At 44.4% G+C, this 22,659-nt stretch overlaps 2 protein-coding genes and 1 long non-coding RNA gene across 8 annotated transcripts in view; 2 read left to right on the top strand and 1 right to left on the bottom strand.

The window, feature by feature from the left end:
* The window catches only part of LOC149366747 (uncharacterized), a 45,931-nt gene extending 33,059 nt beyond the window's left edge, over positions 1-12,872 (bottom strand). For 3 of the 6 annotated variants that reach the window (XM_089552124.1, XM_089552115.1, XM_089552133.1), the window contains exon 1: positions 12,704-12,858. The gene's annotated coding sequence lies outside the window, so the exon portion shown is untranslated. Of the gene's footprint in view, positions 1-12,703 lie in introns of all 6 variants that reach the window. The other 3 variants (XM_089552146.1, XM_089552140.1, XM_089552155.1) reach the window with 2 other exon arrangements.
* On the top strand, positions 1,643-10,401 carry LOC149366748 (uncharacterized). The gene is made up of 2 exons (XR_016284070.1): positions 1,643-1,864; positions 8,904-10,401. It is a non-coding gene; the product is annotated as an uncharacterized LOC149366748 (long non-coding RNA).
* Positions 12,873-15,809: 2,937 nt separating the features above from the next.
* On the top strand, positions 15,810-21,986 carry LOC149366746 (uncharacterized). The gene is made up of 3 exons (XM_089552091.1): positions 15,810-15,928; positions 17,789-20,126; positions 20,651-21,986. Exons 2-3 carry the CDS (start codon positions 19,976-19,978, stop codon positions 21,466-21,468), a joined length of 969 nt encoding a protein of 322 aa, XP_089408217.1. The 5' UTR covers positions 15,810-15,928; positions 17,789-19,975; the 3' UTR covers positions 21,469-21,986.
* Positions 21,987-22,659: the final 673 nt, after the last annotated feature.

Here is a 22,659-nt window from a genome sequence, read left to right as displayed (position 1 = left end):
ATCTAGTAAAAATACACTGCGTGCAGACTGTACTCCATAAATCATGGCACATTGTCACACACTTGCTGTACGTGTTGTGTATCTCTGCTTCCTTTTAATGTTCGTAATGTTTTTGTGTGACTGTCTTTATGTACTGTTGCGCTCTATATGACTTTCACTGTGTCCACAGTGAGCGAACCAAGGTTCCCACTTGATACCAAATCTATGTACCTTAAAACAAAGCACCCAACTTTGCCACACATTCATTAATGTCACTTATTTTTGTCTAGTAAATGCAGAAATTTTCAACATGGCTGGTTTGCACATGCTTTGTGAATTGAGATCCTACCACATATTGTGAGTTGCAGCTCATATTGAGTGCAGTATAGTACATGCAGCAGATATGTTCATGCCTAATTATATACTATGTGACAATGTCTGCAAAGGGCTGCATTTTGTATGTGCACATTGAACAGAATATACGCAGTTGAAATTTCAAACTTACTTCCTAGTGTTTTCAGTGTAGTCTGACCATTTGCAAGGAAACAACAATGCATCTCAGCTTACTTTTTTCTTAGATATGGTCATAGAAAAGTTAGAAGGTTGCACACAAAGGATATGTCACTCCCAACAAGGAAAATTTGTAACAGTATTGATAGTAAGCAGGTGTCAATAAAATATTGCCTTCTTGAAAGCCCCTGTAAGACAGGTAAATGAACTTTAGCTGCGTAGCTAGCTCAGCTCTGCGAGTTCTTTATTTTCAGCCTAATAATAGTCGCAAATAACAGTATGTCGGAATTGGAGCAAGACGTCAGGGAAGTGTGCTCGGACCCCTACTTTTTTAATTTCCGTTTGCCGATGACTGCATGATATATACTCCCGTATCTTTCATTTCTGACCAGGAACATTTAGATAATGCTCTGCCTAGTATCGTTTCCTGGAGTGAAAAATGAGGCATGGGAATAAATACTCAAAAGACTGTGCTCTTGCGGATAACAAGGAACAAAAATCCATTTTCTTTCAACTATTGCATTAATGGTTTTCAGTTAAAGAAGTGCCAAGGTATAAGTACCTTGGTATTGTACTAAACTCGCAACTCAAATGGAATGACCATACAGACCACATTAAATCCTAAGCTTTACGTAAACTTGGTGTTCTTCGCCATAAACTTAGAGGCGTACCTAGCAACTGCAAGCTATTGGCCTACCATACGCTTATAAGACCAAAACTGTATAGCTGTCTTGAAAATTTTACACACAAGTCATATACATAGTTGTTTTATGTAATGTTGAAGCAAAGCACACGATTCCAACGGCTCCTGAAATGGCCTTGTACTGCCTTGGACATTGAGCTTGGACGTCGTGCACTATACCCATGACTATACCTAATCGCTTGTGTGCCTACAAGGTCCATTAGATGTTTTGTAGAAAACAGTCATGCGTATCTGGCGCAGAACGGTTGTCTTTGTGTCCATAATAATAAATGCGCCAGTTTGAGAGAGAATTTCACACTTTTCGACGCCAATGACAAAATTTTTGATGCCACCCAAGTTTAAACAGCGCGCGCGGGAGAGGGGCGGCATGGCCTTCTTGCACTCGTCTCCATTACAGCGCGAGAGCAAAGAGTTTGCCATCAAACTGAAGAGAACGAATCTACACACAGCTTATGTGCAAAAAAAAAAACATGTCATTGCTAATTAAAAAAAAACAATTTGTATCATGTATTTACACATTTTGGAGAAACTCAGCATCACAATGTTTACTTTCAAATATTTGTATCAATGCGCTGTTTGCGTCTTCTGCAGCCTCGCTAGTCGTGGTCTTGATATTGCTTGTCTGTAGCTGTGTTCACGGGTTTTTCGAAACGCAACGCCAAGCTTCGCAAGGTGAGTAAGGTATTTACTTTAGTGGCAGAATTTGTACACGCTAGTTATGTCATGAAGCGCTGTTTGGTCGAGTTTGCTGCCCCTGTCAGTGCTGCCCCTCTACGCGGTACGCCCACTGCGAAAGGAAATTCATTGCGCTCATGCCCTGTTTATGCAGTGTCGTCGATTTCTTCGTCCCTGGTTCTTCCGAAACTGTTTAGTAGGAACAAGCCTGTCTTGTTTCAGCAGCGCGTAGTGAAAAGAGGGCGAAAAACGACGGCGCACTGGCGCTCGTGCGTCTTTGCTGAGGAGGTATAAGCGTGTTTTTTGTTTCTTTTGAATAAAACTTAATTACCAACGTGCCCGAGCAGTTATTCTTGCAAAGCTTTCGTCCAAAGTTCTGTTCTCTTCATACGCTTGCTAGTCAAACCATGCCAACATTGATTACACCTCTTGTCTAGATACAGTGGAAGGAGTCCTAGATCGGCTGACCGACATGGAAAATATCTCCAACTTCAAGAGTGTCGTTAAATAAAAGGGAAGAACTCGTAATATGAAGAACCACTGCTTGCCATTAGGTACCCCTAGCACCGATGACAAATGTCCGTGCCCTCGTGGAGGCCATCGGCATTCTCAATGTATGTGATCTGCTCAACTGTTGAATTTGTGCTGTAGCGCACTTAGTGTCATTTTCACTCTGTTTATACTGCACGCAACTTTGGACGTGACTGATCTCCACATTGCACACTTCTTAAAGTTGAAAGTGTCTCAGCTGTTCCTGGAATATTAGACTTTATATTTAATTTATTCAGACATTCCAACCAGCATGCACATTGCCACCACCTCCAGAGCCCCCTGCAGGTGCCCCTTTTGCACCTGTGTTGCGAACAGATGCAAACAACCATCACGCGCAGCATGTGCAGTCAGTTGAGCCATCCAGTGTGCTACATAATTGCTGTATATTGTGCAGGTATGGTTCTTGCAAGCAGTTTTGTATCTGTGACGTAGGGTGACATCCACCCTGCAAGGACAAACCTAGGAAGGTTAAAGCAAGTGTGAGCGGGAAAAAGAGGGGGTAAGAACAGGCTGGTCTTGCATTGCAGCTCACATCCGGATTGAACCGTAGTCGTGGCCTAGTGGCGTCCGCTTCAGCTGCAGGAGGTGGTTGGTTCGAAACCCACCGGTAAAAATGGGTACAAGCCAGCCCCAGCCCGTCTTCATCAGGGGTGTGCGCTTGGAGGAGGCTCCGCAAACCCCGCTGCTCCCTTTCGGGGGCAAACCCAGTTTCAAACACACAGCGTGCAGAGGTGGTTCGTGTTTCACTGCAAAGTGAAGAGTTCAACTCAATGCTCGTACGCTCTAACCAGCGTGTCTCAAGACATACAGGTTCAAACACTACTGTAAGCGATCCTTCATTCTGGAGAAAAACTTCAGAGTATCGCAGTGGTCTTCGGCAAGTCCGATTCTTCTGGCTGTCTGTCTGCAAGAAAAAAAGGGCCACAAGCTGGCAAGCTGGCACGGGCTGGATTTTGGGTTGTTTGACGGCGGAGCAAATCACTTTCCCGTCAGCGCAATGGTTTGGTCCGAGACCCTTTTCCCAAGTACTTCCTCCCAGAAAAGCCGAGCACCTGGCCGGGGAAATCTTGTACCCATTAAAAACCGGTGGGTACCCGGTGGGACGGCACCAGGGATCGAACTCAGCGCGTCCCGTATGCGAGGCGGATGCTCTACCATAAGGCCACCGCTTTCTAAAACCACATCTGAAAACATAAAGCATTTGTGTCGATGTTGATGTCGGGTACCTGGCAGTGCTATCCCATTGTATTTAAAGGGAAACCCTGGCATTTTTTCTTGAATTTTGCAGCGGGGCTTTGTTTTGTTGCAGCAGAAATGAATTTTAAAATTACCCATTTTGTGGCCCCAATTGGGGAGATTTCTACTGGCAGCTTTGTGCGTGTGATGTCACTGGATGCAGAAGTGTCAAAATTTGCTCTGTGTTTGCTGAACGACAAAATTTTGAACTGGCTTTTGGTCAGCACAATAATGGCCTCAAGCTCTCACTTGCTGTTGCCTGTTTAGCTAGTCAGCTTGCACGTGATAGATTTTGCAGCAGTATCCGTGACATCATCGGAGAGTTTGTCATGTAGTAATCATTTAGTCGAAACACATTTTTGGTTTCCTGGTTTTTGGTCTGTTTGAATATTTCTTGGTATCTTGAAAAGCAGTTTTTAGTACCAGAGCGAGGGGACTCCAAGAAATATGATGCAATTATCAACTCTTAATGTTTCGAAAACCTACAGAGTTGGCCTATAAGTATACTTCGTTACCGTACTCCTGCCAGAATAAGTTTACGGGACGTGGGTGTGCAGAAAAAAATTTATTACAACTCAGTCACGCAAGCCTGAATTGTATGAATACTGGGGCCTACATGCTCCTTCCACTGGTAACATTATCAGGTGACTGGATAGCGAGGTGAGGCTACAATGAACGTCTTCCCAAGAAATCGCATCCCACGGACTTTTGCTGCCAAGAGAACTTGAAAAGATTGCATTTAAATAATTGATGACAAATATTTTGGTTAATGTCCTTTCTTGCTGTCACTTCCCTCTGTACTTCTCCTTGCTATCCTCTCCATGCTTCTTTATTTTTGCCGGCCGCAGCTCTGGCTCTGGTGCTGAACAGATTCGATAGCAATTGCCGCAGCTGGCAACATCTTTCCCTTCCTTTTTGTACTCTTCCAGTGATGAGCAACTGCTACTACACAGCTGCCCCCCCATTATACCGTCACGACCAAAGTATTATGGGACGTATGTTCACGGAAAAAAATATTATTGCAGCTCTACCTCGTGACCCAGTTGCATGGTATTGTTGCCAGTAGAGAGAGCATGTTTTTGCTTCCATGCACCAACTCATTTCAGGCGGCTGGATTGTGTGCCTGCGCCGTAAAAATTTTTTGTCCACTCCAGTTCCTTAATCATTTCATGGTGACAGTACATATCGCAACATGGAGGAAACAAATTTGCAGATAGTTCTCAAAAAATGCATACACTTTAAAAATGCTGCAGTGTAAGTTACAAGAATTCCTTTGACAGGATTGTTATGTTTCAGGAAGTCGTATAGTGTGCTCACAAGGCAGGCACAAAAGAGGACATGTCCACCGCAGTGGCTCAGTAATTACGACGCTCGGCTGCTGACCCGAAAGACGCGGATTGAATCCTGGCTGCAATGGCCGAATTTTGATGGAGGCGAAATTCAGGAGGCCCGTGTACTGTGCGATGTCAGTGCACGTTAAAGAACCTCAGGTGGTCGAAATTTCCGGAGCCCTCCACTACGGCTTTCCTCAGAGCCTGAACTGCTTTTGGATGTTAACCCCATAAAACCAAAGAAAACAAAAGAGGACGCTGGACGAGTGCTGAAACTATGCCCCTGGCCCACTTGAAGCTTTATTGAACAATTTTAATGTTTTTTCTTGGCATTGTCTGATCAACATAGCACAACCATCTCTTAACCTTGCAGTTATCTCAGTGGCGGGGCTGGCTCTGCTAGAATGATTCCCTTGGGTTGTGCAGTTTGGGAAAAATTTGTGTGTAAATACTGAAGTGCTATATTAATATGCATTTCAAAGTGCAATTGAAGTATCTGTCATAGTACTATAATTGAGGTCATCACTCGAATGCCGCCGAAATTGCGGAGTGTTCGTTATGCATGCTTACTTTTTATGCGACTCGGCATAGTAGCAAGCCTAAACTTCTCAGCCATCAGAACTAAATAGACAGTCCCTAGTTTACAAAATCTTAGCTCTCATGGTTCTCAGAGTGGTTCTTCAAGAGAAAAGTATACAATAGCTCTATTTTACCGGTACTCACATATGGGGCAGAAACGTGGAGGATAACAAAGACGGTTCAGCCGAAGTTAGGACAACGCAGTGAGCTATGGAAAGAAAAATGATAAGTGTAACGTTAAGAGACCGGAAGCGGCAGATTGGGTGAGGGAACAAAAGGCAGGTTAATGACATCCTAGTCGAAGTCAAGAGGAACAAGTGGGCTTGGGCAGGGCATGTAATGCGAAGGCAAGATAATAGCTGGTCCTCAAGGTCAACGGAGTGGATTCCAAGAGAAGGTAAGCCTAACAGGGGGCGGCAGAAAGTTAGGCGTGTAGAAGATTAGGTGTCTGGGTCAGGCTCCGAATGGTGACACTGGTAACTAAGTTATGAGCACTGTCTCTCAATGCAATCACGAATGCAGTCTGCTGAGGATATTCAGTGGCATCCGATAGACGGCAGGGATGGATGGGGGGTAACGCTTGTGAAGGGCCTTAGGTCTGGCAATGCGTCGCTCATGATTGTACTCCGGGTGAGTGTTTTTCGGGAGTGGCAGGATGTAAATATTTGTGCTGATGGTTTCAGGAAGGGAATACAGAGTGGTGATTTGACCAGGGAGGTGAATTTTTAGTCAGATTAAATGAGTATCGACACGAAATTTTGGTGGAATGTTTTCTTGTATATAATGATGGGGGAGACGCTACTATGCATGAATCACCATGTGGTATTCGGCTACAAACCGCTAAATAATTTATAATAAAATTTTTCTGTCATGCTGTTTTGATCTCGGTTTCAACAGCTGAACGATGGTTTTGATGTCAAAGAGAGGTTATAGGTCATATGAGAAAACTGCGATATAATCGCTGCTTTATCGTTTTAATTCAACACAGTGCTGAAGCCAGCTCTTCCTCAAGAGCCAGAATAACAGCCTATGTGGAAGCACTGATTATATTGCAGTTTTTTTCCTGCCTCACGTGACCTATAACCTCTCTTTGACATCACAGCCGTCGTTCGTTCAACTGTTGAAACCGAAACAACACGTGAAAGAATTGCAATTATAAATTGTCTAGCAGGCTTAGGAGGATACCACGTGGTAATTCATGCATAATAATGCCTTACGCACCATTACAAATAAGAAAGCATGTACCCAGAGGTTAGGTGTCTATACTCCTTTAAGAGTTGCTGGCCAGTTATCGTCAGAGAGAGTCAGTGGTATTGCTATTAAGTGTGCCTCGACTAGCTCTTGTAGAGTATTGTGTACCCCCAGTTGGATTAGTTTGGCAGTAGCTCGGGTTTTTGGAAGGAGAAGCGTCATTTTGTAGGCCGCTCATATTAGGCTGCTCACCTGCTCCGTCTCTGAGCGGGAGAAGTAGGGGATGGAAAGGTAGTTCAACAAGGCATGAGGCTTGACTGAGGCAGCTCGCCTCCGCCTCTCTCGTGCCCTGGTGGCAGTTAGAGATGCATTTGATTAGGATGGCAATGTTCTGCACAGATTTGCAGATAACTTTTATGCTGTTAGTGCCATTCTTGGAAATGCAGAGGCCTATGGCTTTGATGTTTTCGACTGTTTCGATAGGGGTGCCATCCAGGGTGATGTTCTTTAAGGTTTACTACTGAAAGTTCCAATTTGGGTGCCTCACAGCTGAAGCCTGTAGTTTGGGCATGTAAGGACAAAACTTTGTAAGTTTTAGTGTCACCATGCACACTTGTCTCCCCTGGTCCGCTTTGTCTTTTTTCATCACATGTAGCATTGATATTGGCGCAAAGCTTTGTAATGTATGTTTGTTCATTCTTCAAAGCTGCCGGCATGCGACTTTATCACTTTTTTTTTTGTGATGAAAAACACGACCAGATTTTATCTCGATTGATCGCACCCAGGCGGACCTGATTCTACGTTGTTCGACTGTTGTGGTTACTTTGCTTGCCATATCTCGAAAGTTCGTTGTCAGCTTTAAATTGAGCACGGCCGAGAGCAGCGGGCATTCGGTTCAACGACCGGCAAACATGCTTGTTGTTTTCACTGCCAGCAAGTCATTCAGTTCATTGTAGGCACTGGTCAGCCCAACAAACAGTTTCTTTTGGAAGCCTTCTTTCGCTCTCTTACTCACTGCCTTGACTGCCATCACCACTATGTGCCAATATATAAGAAGGATACGTTCTTTATAATGCTTTCTTGCAAAGTAATGTTCTTGTTAGGGCATTACAAATGCAATCTTTAAAACATCTTTGTGTTTACCACTGCAAGACACATTTGTCACTGAGAAAATAGGATTTAAAAATTTCGTCACCGCTGTATTCAAACTCATGACGTCCATATTGAAAAGGAAATGCTTAGAAAACAGGCCTTTGACCTCAACTTGTGTAGATGAAAAATACCTGGTGCCATGCTGCTCTTTGCACCATTGAAATTAATGTCATCATTCTCTCAGCCTTTTTGCTTCCGTTGGTACTACCCTTAAATGAAATTTTTTTTATGTGCTTGCCCTAATTTGTAATTGCACTGGGCATACATTCATGTTTGCCTGTGTTGAATGACAACCACGTTCAATCCCATGGGCACTAACTTGACCGAAGACAGCTTTTATGAGCTAGGAAAGACCAAAAGATGGAAGACAGGTGTTACCACCTAATGCTGTTTTTGCGTGTAAACTGTGCTGACATCAAGCGCGAGTTCAGCTTGGATATCTGGAGTTACTCGCTGCTTACCTTGTCCTGGCCGCAGTCAAAGGATCTAATCGAGTTTGAATCAGAGTGATGGCAAAACTATTTTAACTCAAAATTTCTCAGAAATAAATGTTTGCTTTTGAGCAGACGCCAGCATAGCCATAAAAAGTCCGAATATCAGATTTTACTAACAATTGGAATCTGATGGAGTTCTCCTCAGTGGCTCTTTTCGGGAGCTCTTATTTTTACCTAACACTTCTTTTCGTGTTTTTTGTGGTAGGTGCATCGCACAGCATTTTCGAAACCCTGCAACTAAGCATTGCAGGTGCCACAAAAAGGTGGCTGATGTTTGCTGCTGATCAGTGTGGAAGCCATACTGAAAGGTGACAGGCAACCACCATGAATGCCGCCATGGCAGCAAGGTGCTCGTTCCACAGTGCCTCAATTCTTGTAATTGTTTTAAGGAGAAGGCACTTTCTCTGAACTTGCCCCATTTTCTCTTTTTGCCCCCCCCCCCCCCCCCCTCCCTCCCTCGATATTTTGTTCTGCCTTGCCCTATTTCCTTGAGTGTTTCAGGTCAATGCAGCCAGTCATACCAAGCAACCTGTCGCAGCTCGACACAGAGCCTTGGGAGCCCAAGTTCACTATCTCTCACACTCCCGGATTCCGTTTTTCTGAGCTGGCCTTTTTCTTTTCACAGTTTTGCAGGTCAACTGGTTATTCATATTTAGCAACCATCATGCCTGGACAAGATTCACCCTCCTCTTACAACACCCTTTCCACTTCACCCCTCCCCCCCTTGCCAAGTGTTCCTCCTCGGAATGAAGACCCTATTTAAACCCCTCCAGTGATGAACGCTTTGCCCAGACGAAGACAAGACTTCTTGTGGAAATGCTGGCAAGCACCCTGAGGCTTTCCCCTCCCTTGTTCACTTCGCGAGTGAGTGTCAAGAAACCATCTGCCTACTTTCTTTCTGCCATGGACTAGATGCATCACAGTGTGCTGTAGTAGCATTCATAGTCACATGCTGTGTGTTCGAATGAGTTTTGAAATTGCCTCTCTTCCAAACACATTTCTCTGACAAATTCAGCTCTTGGCTACCTTGTCAAGTTACGCTTCATTAATAGGGATGGCATACCGTTTCTGCACTACATGCTTTTGCCTGGAGTTTATAGCTACTTTTCACTTATCCTATGGTTTTAGTCATTGCATGCCTGGTTAGTTAGGAGGATCTGTGATGTGGAAGCATTTCACACATTGGTAGGTTGGTGCAAAATATTCTTTAGTACATATGTTAATCACAGCTCAAAAGCATTCATAGCATTGAGAAGAACAAGGAGAGTTCATTCTCTCGTTCTGTGAAGTGCCTGTTTGACGAGTTCTACAAAGTGTGCCACACACAAGGAGATTGCCCACAAGCACTAGCATATCCAGCAGTTCACTTTGTCTTTTATCAATCCAATTTATATATTTATATATTTGCACTGTATCGGCACACTGTGATAGCGATGGTGACCATGCTGGTGCTCAATGTCATCGTCTCAGTCAGAGGATGGGCTGCAGGCAACAGCACACGCAAGCCCTGACAGCGGAATTTTGAATCACAGGTTGCCTGACTTCGCCTTGTAATCGTGTTGGCACTGCTTGTCACACAGTCAGTTGCAACTATTAAAAATTTGAGCAGTGGGCAATATTTTCATGTCTGAAGCCACAAAGAAATACTGTAAAATAGAGCAAATAAACCTTTTCCACCACTACCATGTCAGCTTGAAGAGGAACCTTTGTGGTCTCTTGAAAGTATGCAGCTCTGTCATCCCATGATTTCCGGGCAATTTTTAACATTGATGAGTCAACGTTACTTTAGTCTTCGTGTGCTATTCCCTAATGTGTGTTAGGTACCGTGAACAGACTTTTTTTTTGTGAAGCACATGGTATCTGTGTGACAGTCAGGTTTACTCTTCCAAGTGCAATGTGCATTGCCCTGGATCTGTTGCTTGACATCGTATTGTTCACTGAAGGCCTAACACCGTGTTCTTTATTTTGAGATGAAAAATAAAGTTTTCTTACTGTTTCACTTGTGCTTTGCTCACTCAGTTTCTGCCAAATTTTTGGCCCGGCGCCAGTGAGGTATGCAGTACATAAAAAAAACTTTGCTAGCACTGGCACAGGGAAAGAAATTAGCGTGAGGCCTATATTATTCACTTTATATTCACCGTTCCCCAGCATGCGCCAGGAACTGGCTAGACTGCACGCTGAAAAAGGGCTAAAGTGAGTTCAAGGGCTTTTCACCATCAGCACTTAAATAATGCAAGGCCAATTAATAAGCACTTAAAGGATGCTTAGCCTTCCTTTGCTTCACCAGTTATAGGCTTGTCACTAAGCCAAGCTTTCCAAGATTTGTTCTAGCAATCTGTGGTGCTTGAGAAGGCTGTAATGAGTGTAATTCGAATAAGTCGCCGTAGATGTACTAGCAAGAATGTGCACAAAAAATATCCAGGGAAATTGATTGCACGCTAATTGCTAGTGCAACTATGCTGAAGGTTGAAGGCCATCCAGCCTTTTATCTTCGAAAAGCCAACGATTTGAGCTGTGCATCCACAAAAGTTATCGTGGAAAAATCCAAATTATGCATACCACATAATACTGTTGAACAAGGCAGAATTCAATGATACAAACACACTGCAAGGTGCACCTTCACAATATGAATATTTCAAAACTTTCTGCACCGACTCAATCTCAGAATTCGCGTAACAAATTTGTAGTCCGTGTAGAAAGATGCTGGGAGCTAGAGGTTACTCAGAGCGTAGTGGCAATCATCACTGCATTAAAAAAAAAAACCGTCAGAACTAATTTTCTTATCTTGTTTCATTATCCTCCTCAAAGACATGCTGACCACTGGATACCCGTATTTTATATTCACTGCGAAAAAAAAAGTACAGTCCACACACTTGTCCAGGCAGCTCGTACGGCGCGCTCTATTGTGCAGTTATGCACGATTACGGTCTTGTTTCGAGCCCTAGGCCAGTCGTAGCTGACGCAAGTTGACCCCTCGGTGCGCCGTTCAAGCGCTCTAGAAAGGCACGTGTACGTGAGCAACCTGCCGTACAAACTACTCCACATGAACGGGATGAGCCAAGACGAGCAGCCACGATCGTTGACGATATGCTGTAGCTGCTACGTCGCGGAGCTAGAAGGAGCGTACGATATGCTGCTGTTCCACACAATCGGCGCAAGAAAGTCCAACGCCCGGCACAACATCAACACGGAACAAGCTAGCCGAGCCAAGACGAGGAGCCACGATCGTTGATGACATGTTGGTGACGTTTAGTCACGTGAAAAAAGACGAGGCCCCGCCCTAGTCGGATTTGTTGTAAAAACAGCCTCACCCCGCCACCATACTTCCGACGTGATCGGCTGGCTAAGAATACCACCGGCTGTATCGCCGCCATCGGGCCCCAGTACAAACACCAGCGCATCAAACACGGTATCACAGTTGCTCGGCATCTCGGCGAGTAAGAATTATTGCCATTTATAGCTGCACTATATCCCAGGCGAACGCGAACTCCGCGAACCATCGGGGCACTGCGCTAGCTTTGGAATTAAAGACAGACGGGAACGCATGCAACTCAGAACACAAATAAATAGCGCACTGTCTGTACTCACGCCCTCTGGAGCAGAAATTAGCTATGGAAAATTCGGTCACGACTGTGTCAGCAAGATTGCCACCAGAGAACACAGAAGTCCATTCAGTTTTCAGTGGCTATGGGCCAGTGCAATCAGGTGTGCACGCGATGAATTATCCACTTATCCATGAATCCAATTAATCTACTAAGGTACTTTACCCTGCACCATACAAGTTAACTGCCTTAAATTTGGCTATCCTGGCAGTTTTGAACCTGGCAAAGTGATCTGCGTCTAGGGCTAACAATTAGCGGAGCTTTGTTCCGACTGGTAAAAAAGTGAACGGGTCAAGAACCCACCAAGTCGAGTGCCAACAGCTATATATATATATATATATATATATATATATATATATATATATATAAACAGGGCTCGTCCAGCACTTTGGCGGCCGCGACCTGTCAAAACATGCGCAAAAGCTATAAGCACGATTTGATGACATGCTGCGGCTTGACATGCACTGAGCCGTCTGAATCCACACCTGCGGCATAAGCATGAAAACAGACGGATTAGTTGAAAATAAATTGTCAAAAATGTGAGCTCGCCACTCCAAGTATACAGTGTCTTAAAAACTTTACGACTCGAAGTTGTTGCCATTATTGATGCTCACCGCGATGCAGCTCTGTTCTCTTTGTCCACATTTCCAGCATTTTGCCAGTTTGCTCACTGAACGCGTAAATTATAGCCCAACTTACTTGGTAAATGATCCACCAGCGCTTTAGCTGTCATCCAACCAGTAAACTAAACACTGCAGCCAGCTTGCAGATTTCACGCGACAAATATGCAAAAGAGAGGCTTGCAGCGGCTGCAGGGGATGCAGCATCCTTCCTTTGAGGGCTACAGCGCTGAATTATACAGGCTTAGTGTGCCACTTAGAGCGTCGAGGTGGCACTGGGAGCTATGACTGCCATCGGCTGCCGCGTAAAGGCGCTGCCGACAGTTAGTGCGCTGAACGCCTGAGGAAATTGGACGATAACAGGTGGGCAGCTAAGGTATTTAAATATTTATACAGAAAGAACGTTGACTCAGAGTGGCGGAAAAGAACTAGAAAACTAACCAGTAAGTATGCCGGTCATGAGGACGGAGAAAAAAAGGGCATTAAACGACAGGTTAAAAAAGCGGAAGTTAAAAATTGGATGAATTCAATGGAAAAGAAACATAGTTTAGAACTATATCGATACTGGAAATGGCAGATCAGGAAACATGGAGGAAGGAAAAATGTCAGGAAAGAATTTTTCTATGATAACTCAAGAGGCAGTGCCCTACTTTTTGAAGCTAGGTCAGGGTGTCTTAGAACGCGCAGCTACAAAGAGAAATTTAACGAATATGACACATGTGCAGCATAGAGTTTCTTACTACTACCTAGAGGGAAAGCTGGCGGCGCTGCACTTCAGCCAACATGGACGCTCAAAGCATCATGGGGCGGTGAGCTACTTGTTGCGGCACAGTCGTAGTTTTTCGGGAACACAGAGTGGCAGTACTAAGGCTTTTCATTCCGAAAACGTAGTTCGTCTGTGCGCAGACGACTTTCGCGCGATCGCAGTGTTCAAAAGCCATAGTAGTGAAGACGCGACGACACACGACGCCAATAAGAGGTTTTACTCTTCCGAAATGCCATTAAAAAACCTCTTATAGTATTTAAGCAACAACATCTTTTTTGGAAACATATTTACTTTTAAAAGTGCGCCTGTTAATTACGAAATATTAGTTTTTTTAGTGTTCATCACTTGGCCAATAGGAAAGCTAGTCATGTCTTATTTTAGGCAAACTTTGCACTTAAATGCTTTTCTGCTCGTTTGTTGCAATCATTAGACAAGATATTGAATGTTAGGACGTTTGTAGCTATCAAACAGCTTTATTTTTTTATTATTTTTTGGCCAAAAGTTACAGTTCCGCAACAAGTAGCTCACCGCCCCATGATGCTTTGAGCGCCCATGATGGCTGAGGTGGTCACGTGGGGTCTCCATGCAAACTCCCATAGACGGCTTGCCAGCTTTCCCTCTAGGTAATAGTAAGAAACTCTATGATGTGCAGTGTGTGGTAGATCTGTGGAAACAATTGAACACCTCATAATCAAATGTGATGGTATCCATCCGGATGTCGATGCAGGCACAGTCACTCTTCCTGAGGCATAGAGTTTCTTACTATTACCTAGAGGGAAAGCTGGCAGCCCGTCTATGGGAGTTTGCATGGCGACCCCTCGAGACCACTTCAGCCACCATGGGCGCTCAAAGCATCATGGGGCGGTGAGCTACTTGTTGCGAAACTGCAACTTTTGGCCAAAAATTCATAGAAAAATAAAGCTGTTTGATAACTACAAACGTCCTAACATTCAATATCTTGTCTAATGATTGCAACAAACGGGCAGAAAAGCATTTAAGTGCAAAGTTTGCCCAAAATAAGAGACGACTCGCTCTCCTATTGGCCAAGCATTGAACACTATAAAAGCTAATATTTTGTAATTAACAGGCACATTTTTAAAAGTAAATATGTTTTAGAAAAAAATGTTGTTGCTTAGATACTTCAAGAAGTTTTTTAATGGCATTTCGGAAAAGTGAAACCTTTTATTGGCGTCGTGTGTCTATGCGTTTTTACTACTATGGTTTTTGCACACTGCGTTCGCGTGAAAGTCGTCTGCGCACACACGAACAGCGTTTTCGGACTGAAACATCTCAGTAGTGCCACTCCGTGTTCACGATAAACTACGACTGTCTCGCAACAAGTAGCTCACCGCCCCATGATGCTTTGGGCGTCCATGGTGGCTGAAGTGCAGCGCCGCCAGCTTTCCCTCTAGGTAATAGTAAGAAACTCTATGTCCTGAGGCATCATAGAGTTTCTTACTACTAGTAAGAAACTCTATGTGAGGCATAGAGTTTCTTACTATTACCTAGAGGGAAAGCTGGCAGCCCGTCTATGGGAGTTTGCATGGCGACCCCTCGAGACCACTTCAGCCACCATGGGCGCTCAAAGCATCATGGGGCGGTGAGCTACTTGTTGCGGAACTGCAACTTTTGGCCAGAAAATAATAGAAAAATAAAGCTGTTTGATAACTACAAACGTCCTAACATTCAATATCTTGTCTAAAGATTGCAACAAATGAGCAGAAAAGCATTTAAGTGCAAAGTTTGCCCAAAATAAGAGACGATTCGCTCTCCTATTGCCCAAGTATTGAACATTATAAAAACTAATATTTTGTGCTCAAATGGCGCACTTTGAAATGCAAATATGTTTTCCAAAAAAATTTAGTTGCTTAAATACTTCAAAAGGTTTTTTAATGGCATTTTAGAAAAGTGAAACCGTTTATTGGCGTTGTGTGTCGTTGCGGTTTCACTACTATGATTTTTGCACACCGCGTTCGCGCGAAAGTCGTCTGCGCACACACAAACAGCGTTTTCGGAATGAAACGTCTTAGTAGTGTCACTATGTATTCCCGAAAAACTACGATTGTCCCGCAACAAGTAGCTCACCGCCCCATGATGCTTTGGGCGTCCATGGTGGCTGAAGTGCAGCGCCGCCAGCTTTCCCTCTAGGTAATAGTAAGAAACTATGTCCTGAGGCCCTAGGGTTTAAGGTAACAATGGTCATTTAAATAAATCCGCAGTGGAAGTTAGCAAAAACCGATTAGAGGATAGGTGGCTGAAAAGCAGAGATGTGGTATAAAGTTAAAATTGTAGGAAACCTTAGGTAAAGATGATGGCGAATCTTAAAAAATAATAAAGAAAAGCTGGGCATGGTGGCATTTGCCACCACCCCGTTTCAAAGGGGGCTCTCCGATCCATCCATCCATCCATCCGTGCTAATGCCCGAGCGCGCTGCGCTTTCCTAGCTGAAGGTAGACTAGTTCACTGTAGTTTAGACGTGTTCTTTGTGGGCTCTCTTCAGGTTCGCTACCGGGTACGTGGCGCTTTCAACGATCAGAGGTAAGTTTAGAATATTTTTCAGGATGATTTATGTACCCGTTTGTAAGATCGACACCGCGTTTAAACGTTCTTGAGTTCCTGGCGCAAGTCAGATGGCGATATGACTGAAATTGCGTCACCTTTCCCCGGGCGCGCGTCTCGCCAGTTCACTTTCAGTCACGGTAGCGGTGTTTATCGTTATGCGGCTGGAGTCGGCACTGTGCACGCGGGAGCGTCCTCGGTCACGACGTTGTTGCGCGACGTCGAAGGCTCGGTACTTCGCTGTTGTTGTCCATCGCGTACTGTGGCAACGCGGTGTTGGCAGCATGGACAGCATAACGAGCATGCTTTCCACCCTGACTCTTTTTCTGTTCCTGACCGAAATAACACAGAGACCTAGACTTTTTCGCACCAGTGGGCACGGAGAACTACACGACAACATTACAGTTAGCACGCTTCAGATGGCAGGCGCGGGCCTTCATTTTAGCCGATCGAAAACAACCGCATTGGTCACTTGGTCTAATTCGCAATGGAATCGCACTTTCCGTATAATTTTTGTACAATTTTTCATGTTGCGTGTTGCTCGCGGTTGCTTAAAAGAAGGTAAAAATAAAAGCGCGGGCTTTCAAACGAGGCCAAAAAAAAAAACGGCCTGGCTTAGCTTATGGTTAAACCTAGGGTGCGAAGCATAGGCCGCCGGCGGAGGCTGCGCGTCCGCAAGTGAGCGCACGATTTGAGGCCTAGCTTTCACAGCTGTTGTGACGTCAGCGCCCCTAGCGGAAGGAGCGGGAGTTAGGCCGCCGGTGGAGGCTGCGCGTCCGCAAGCGAGCGCACGAGTTGAGCCCCAGTTTTCACAGCTGTTGTGACGTCATATCACGTGGTGCGCCGATGTAGGTCAAGTGGTAGCTACGCGGCCGCGCGCGGCGCAGCTAGGAAGAGCTCGGTTGTGCGGCTAGTATGCTTCGCATAATCGGTGCTGACGGAGTGCGTAGTTCGCCAGTAGCAGGCGGCCGAAACAGTGTGACTTCAGATTCAGACATCAGTTTAAAGGTCTTTGGCGCGTATTGGATTGACATGAAGTAAGCTTATATGTGTATATAAATTTTATTCATTATTTCATTTTAGTAATATCAACCTGAGCCTATTTTTGGTCAGGGAGCCTGTTTGCTCTGAGGCTGGATGCAGAAAATTGTCTCATCATTTCTTCGGAACAACTGTAGAGAGCACTTTGCTTTGCTGGTGCTGTAAGTGGAACAAGGTAACCCTCAAACACATAGTACTGTGAAATGATACCTGAGGCGGTGCAATATGCAGAAGCAAACCTGTTAATTGCTTCGTTATTTTCAGTCGTAGCAGCTTGGCTCAAACTTATGATAGAGCATTTGGCTATTTTTGTAGAAAGGGAATGAGTCCTTCAGCACTTTTTCTCCATCAGTTTCCTCAAGGTTTCCCTCCAATATACTCAATATTTAAGGTCGGAGCATTAACAGGTGTAAGAAATGCTGTCATTAGGAGTGTACTGTGCCATGGTTCAGAGCTCAGTGGCATTTTTTTATTCATGAAAAACACTTGGGCAGATTTGCGTGATCCCAGGCCTAAAGCAAGGAATCATACGTGCACTTTGCCGCAGTAGCTCTAGTTTTTTAAGTTGGTTCGAGAATATGCTCTTTGCTGTCATTAGTCATTCAAAAGCTGAAACATTATACCGCCAACTGCATGCAAATTTATAAGCTAATTGTGTATAAATCGGAGTTCTTTTTTTTTCAGTATCAACCCATTGCCTGCCTTTTAGATTCATAGGTTTCTGGACACAGCACTAAATGAGCTGTGACTTGTGTGGTCCCGCATTTCATTGAATGTACTCTGCCTTTCATGGTGCAGGTGTGGTCGAAAGTGAGCCCGAGCATGGTTTGCCACGCGAGGAAAACCTGCAGGATGGCATCGCCCGTGCGCAGCACTCAATGGCTACCCCTGAAAACAACCAGGATGAACACACCAGCAAGCAGCGTTTCCAGTGCAACATCCACCAGAGTGCACCCACACGGCTCCTTCAGAAAGCTTCACAGCTTTCCGAGAATCTTCGTTGAAAGAAATAATCGTCCTGGACTGGAGATTGAACTTGGCAGCACCACCTCTCTTATTCTAATCAAATTCTTTGCTCCGTTTCATTTTTTCAGGAATCGAAACCAATACTGGCAGGCCAAAGAGTACGCACGCTACCGAGACGAGGATCCGTGAAAAGCAGCTGCCAACATTTCCAGCCTGAACAGCTTGAAACAACATATCCAGTGATCTGAGATTGTGATCTGAGATGTGTGAGATTGTGTACTGCAAAGAATGGGGCACATCAGACCCTGCCCCGTTAACGCCTAGACTGCAACTACATCACTGCAGCGTGAACAATGACCATCGTGGAACATCCCAAGTGTGACACTGTGCATGAGGGCAGAGGAAACCTTGTGACCCAGCACACTGCAGTACAAGTTGCACTTTTGCACACACACAAAAAAAAAAATTCTGTAGAAGAAGTGCTTGTTTTGTGGCTGTGCCTTTTCTGTATCATACTATTTCTTGCTTTTTGTACTGTAGTCTTGTCATTTTAAGTATTGGGATTTCATTGTGCTTCTGTCACTGTTTCGTCGAGTCTCTTTGTCGCGTTATTTTAACTAATAGTTTTCCTTCCGCTTCTTCATACAACTTATAAAATGAGCTCTCAAAAGCTGTAGCAACATTTTCTCTGTATGCAGCCGGATATCCTGGGATGAATCTTGACCTCCACTGTTTGACTTTATGTCCACAGAAGCTTGTAGTGCACGTGCTTCTGGTTGTATTCGGTGTTAGGAAAATTGTGTACTCTGGTTTATTGTTGTTTGGTATTAATGATTCGGGGTTATTTTTAATGGTGTGTGTTACATTTCTGGTGCTGCTGACGATTATTTTTAATGCGGTGTATTACATTGTTGATGTTCCTGGGGATTTCTTTTAACCTTGTGTATTACGTTGCTGATGCTGCTGACAGAATTTTTGTGTCCTTATAGTTTGTATTCTTATTTCTTTGGTTGCACACTTATTTTTCAATTCTCTAGGCCACATTATGCTAGATTGAGTGGAGAAGTTTTGTCTTTTTATTTGGTTGCTTTAATTTTTCTTTCCTAACATTGAAACCAGGTGTATAAGTTTTAAGTATTTATTCATTATTTCAGTTTCATAATATCAACCTGAGCCTATTTTTGCTCAATGAGCATGTTTGTTGTAAAGCTGCATGAAGAAAATTGTCTCTTCATTTCCTCAGAACAGCTGTAGAGAGCACTTTGCTTTGTTGGTGCTATAAATGGAACAAGGTAGCCCTCGAACATATAGTACTGTGAAATGATATCTGAGGCGGTGCAGTATGCAGAAGCAGATGTGTTAATTACTTTGTTGTTTTCAGTTGTAGCTGCTTAGCTCTAACCTATGATTGAGCATTTGGCTATATTTGTAAAAAGGGAATGAGTCTTTCAGCAGTTTTTCTCCATCAATTTCCTCAAGGTTTCCCTCCAATATACACAATATTTAAGATTGGAGCATTAATAGGCATAGGAAATGCTGTCATTAGGAGTGTACTCTGCCATGGTTCAGAGCTCAGTGGCATTCGTTTATTTGTGAAAAACATTTGGCCAGATTTGCATGATTCCAGGCATAAAGCAAGGAATCGTATGTATACTTTGCTGCAGTAGCTCTAGTTTTAAGCATGAAATGCTTTTAGCTCCCGTTGTCGGCTGTGTGGTGACGTCACGCCGAGACCGAGAACCAACATCCGGGCACGGAATTCCACTCATCCAGGCACTGAAACGAGAGCATCCGGGCACCATACGAGATTTAACGAGACCCATATGTGATCTGTTAGAGGCTTTGAGAGGGCCACTTAGAGCAAGAGGGGAGATCCAGGGCGAGAAGGGCTTTGGGTGGAAAAACTGCTTCCGCGCCGTCCCCAAGGATGGCGCTGCGGTCCCACACTCACGCATGTAAAAGACCGGCCGCTGGGCCTTGAGCTCATGGCGTTTACCCCTTTGGCAGGCACATGTATACATGCTCACGAAGTATTCGAATGCGCTGCAGATACATTCTTGTCAGGCCTGCGTCTCTTCTTGTCCGCGTATGCTGCTGCATCATCCGGCATTTCAATGCCACCACCGTCACAGCTCCTTAAGCCGAGCAATGGAGCCTGATGAAAGGAGAGGTAGGAAGCACCTTGCGGAAAGCGATCGCTTTGTGCGGGGCGAGCAGAAGACTGCTCGCCCCTGCCGACAATGCCATGATTATGCGGCCGCTCCCGAAAGCGACAAGGCCACCACGGTTCACGGCTGCCTACCTAAGCCCACAATATTGCAGGCGATCGCTTCGACGCAACAAGAGTGTGGTGTGTTGAACACTAGACCCATTTCAAGATTTTCACTAGTATCATCTACAACCAATGTGTTCTGCCCGTAAACGTTTCATGCTTACTCTACTCTCGGTTACGGGAGTGGCAGAGATTTTTTAAGTCGGTTCGAGAATATGCCCATTGCTCTCATTAATTATTCAAAAGCTAATTCACTATTCCGCCAACTGCATGCAAATATAAAAGCGGAGTTTTTTTTTTGTCAGGATGAACCCATTGATTACCTTTTAAATTTATAGGTTTTTGGACACACCACTAAATGAGCTGTGACTTGTGTGGTCCCGCATTTCATTGAATGTAGTACTCTGCCTTTCATGGTGCAGGCGTGGTCAAAAGTGAGCCCGAGCAAGGTTTGCCACCCGAGGAAAACCTGCAGGATGGCATCGCCCGTGCGCAGCACTCGGTGGCTACCAATGGAAACCGCCAGGATGAATATACCAGCAAGCAGCATTTCCAGTGCGACCACAGCAGCACGGGCTTCGTAAAGAAAAGCCACGCAGACGGGCACTTTCTCACCCTTACGGGTGAATATCGCTTCCAGTGCAACGACTGTGGACATCGCTTTTCACAAAAATCTGACTTGAACAGACACATCCGCACCCACACTGGCGAACGGCCATACCAGTGCGACCAGTGCAACAAGAGCTTTGCTCGAAAGAGCAGCCTTGTGGTACACCTACGTATCCACACCGGTGATCGGCCGTACCAGTGTGACCACTGTGAGAGCAGCTTTGCTCAGCACAGTGCCCTGGTGATACACTTACGTACCCACACGGGTGAGCGTCCGTACAAGTGTGATGACTGCGGGACGAGCTTTAGGTATAGAGATCTGTTTTTGCAGCACCGTGGCACCCACACGGGTGAGCAGCGATACCAATGCCAGCTTTGCCCGATGTTCTTTGCACGGAGTACAAGCCTTGCAAAGCATGTGCGAGTCCATAAGAATGAAAGACCACATCAGTGTCAGTTCTGCACAATGGCATTCACAGAAAAGGGCAGTTTGAAACGGCATGAAATCAGAAAACACAGTACAAAAACCGCAGTTTATCAGTGTCAGTTCTGCACAATGGCATTCAAAGAAAAGGGCCATTTGAAACGGCATGAAGCCAGGAAACACAGTACGAAAACCGCAGTTTTGTAAAGGGTTGTTGTCTTTTCTCAGTAACGGAATGAGAAGATCCATTACTAGCCGACCAGTCACAATTACTTTAGCCGCTTCGCAAAAAATATTCAAATTGACATGGATTCAGAGTAGGCTGGAACAGAGCAATTTTTCGGGTATTTTCTCTTGTCCACAAGAAGCATGATCATACCCAGCTGCTACTGTAATGGACTGTCACCAGAACGTCATGTACAGAAGTCGTAAATTACTGGAACGAGGTTTTCAGCTGCAATTAAGACAAAAATGAGTGTTCATAAAATGTGCAGTAAAACCTTGTAAATTCTGAGTCATTGGGATTCCAATATATATTTGAATTAACTGAATTTTCGAATTTGCTGAGCACAGCGAAAAAATAATGGGACCCAGGCAAAAAATTTTGTTGCTGGAATGCGCTACCTTTAATGGATGAACACTGCAATTACTGTATATTGCTGCAAACTGTTTTGTATTTTGCAAGAAATTCTGGAAATAAACAACGAATGAATGAACAAAAATCGGCCACCGAATTCACTGTTTTTGCGGTCCAAAGGAGAGTTACCCCAAATATACAATTTGGCACATTCACCCATTCCGCCTCCACACTTTGTTTTGTTTTCTTGTTTTGTAGTTCCCGCTTGATGGCATCGTGATGCAGGCTTAACTCAAAGCAGTAAATGCATAGCAATGCAATCACGAGGGCTGCAATCAAAGCCAATGAAGATCCATGTGTATTACATTGCTACTCACAGATTTTGTCGTGTCCTTATGGTTTGTATTCTTCTTTCATTACACATTTATTTTAAGAACACCAGGCCACATTATTCTAGATTGAGTAGAGTAGTTTTGTCTTTTTATTTGGTTTATGTGTCTTAACATTGAATATTTCATTTTCGTAATATCAACCGGAGCCTATTTTTGGTCAGGGAGCCTGTTTGTTATGAGGCTGGATGCAGAAAATTGTCTTATCATTTCTTCGGAACAACTGTAGAGAGCACTTTGCTTTGTTGATGCTATAAATGGAACAAGGTAGCCCTCAAACATATAGTACTGTGAAAAGATACCTGAGGCGGTGCAGTATGCTGAAGCAAATGTGCTAATAACTTTATTATTTTCAGTCGGAACAGCGTGGTTCAAACTTATGATTGAGTGTTTGGCTATATTTGTAGAAAGAGAATTAGTCCTTCAGCAGTT

This window comes from Amblyomma mixtum, chromosome 1 (assembly GCF_055824585.1).
Source record: "Amblyomma mixtum isolate Tamu chromosome 1, ASM5582458v1, whole genome shotgun sequence".
In the NCBI taxonomy this organism is placed as follows: Eukaryota; Metazoa; Arthropoda; class Arachnida; order Ixodida; family Ixodidae; genus Amblyomma; species Amblyomma mixtum.
Note: the sequence above shows the minus strand (reverse complement) of the source record. Positions and strands in the feature narration are given on the sequence as shown.

Coding starts and splice junctions, on each gene's coding strand:
- LOC149366746 (XM_089552091.1), top strand. CDS start 19,976: ATGCTCACGAAGTATTCGAATGCGCTGCAGATACATTCTTGTCAGGCC. Junction 20,127..20,650: donor GGAGCCTGATGAAAGGAGAG/GTAGGAAGCACC, acceptor TTCATGGTGCAG/GCGTGGTCAAAAGTGAGCCC.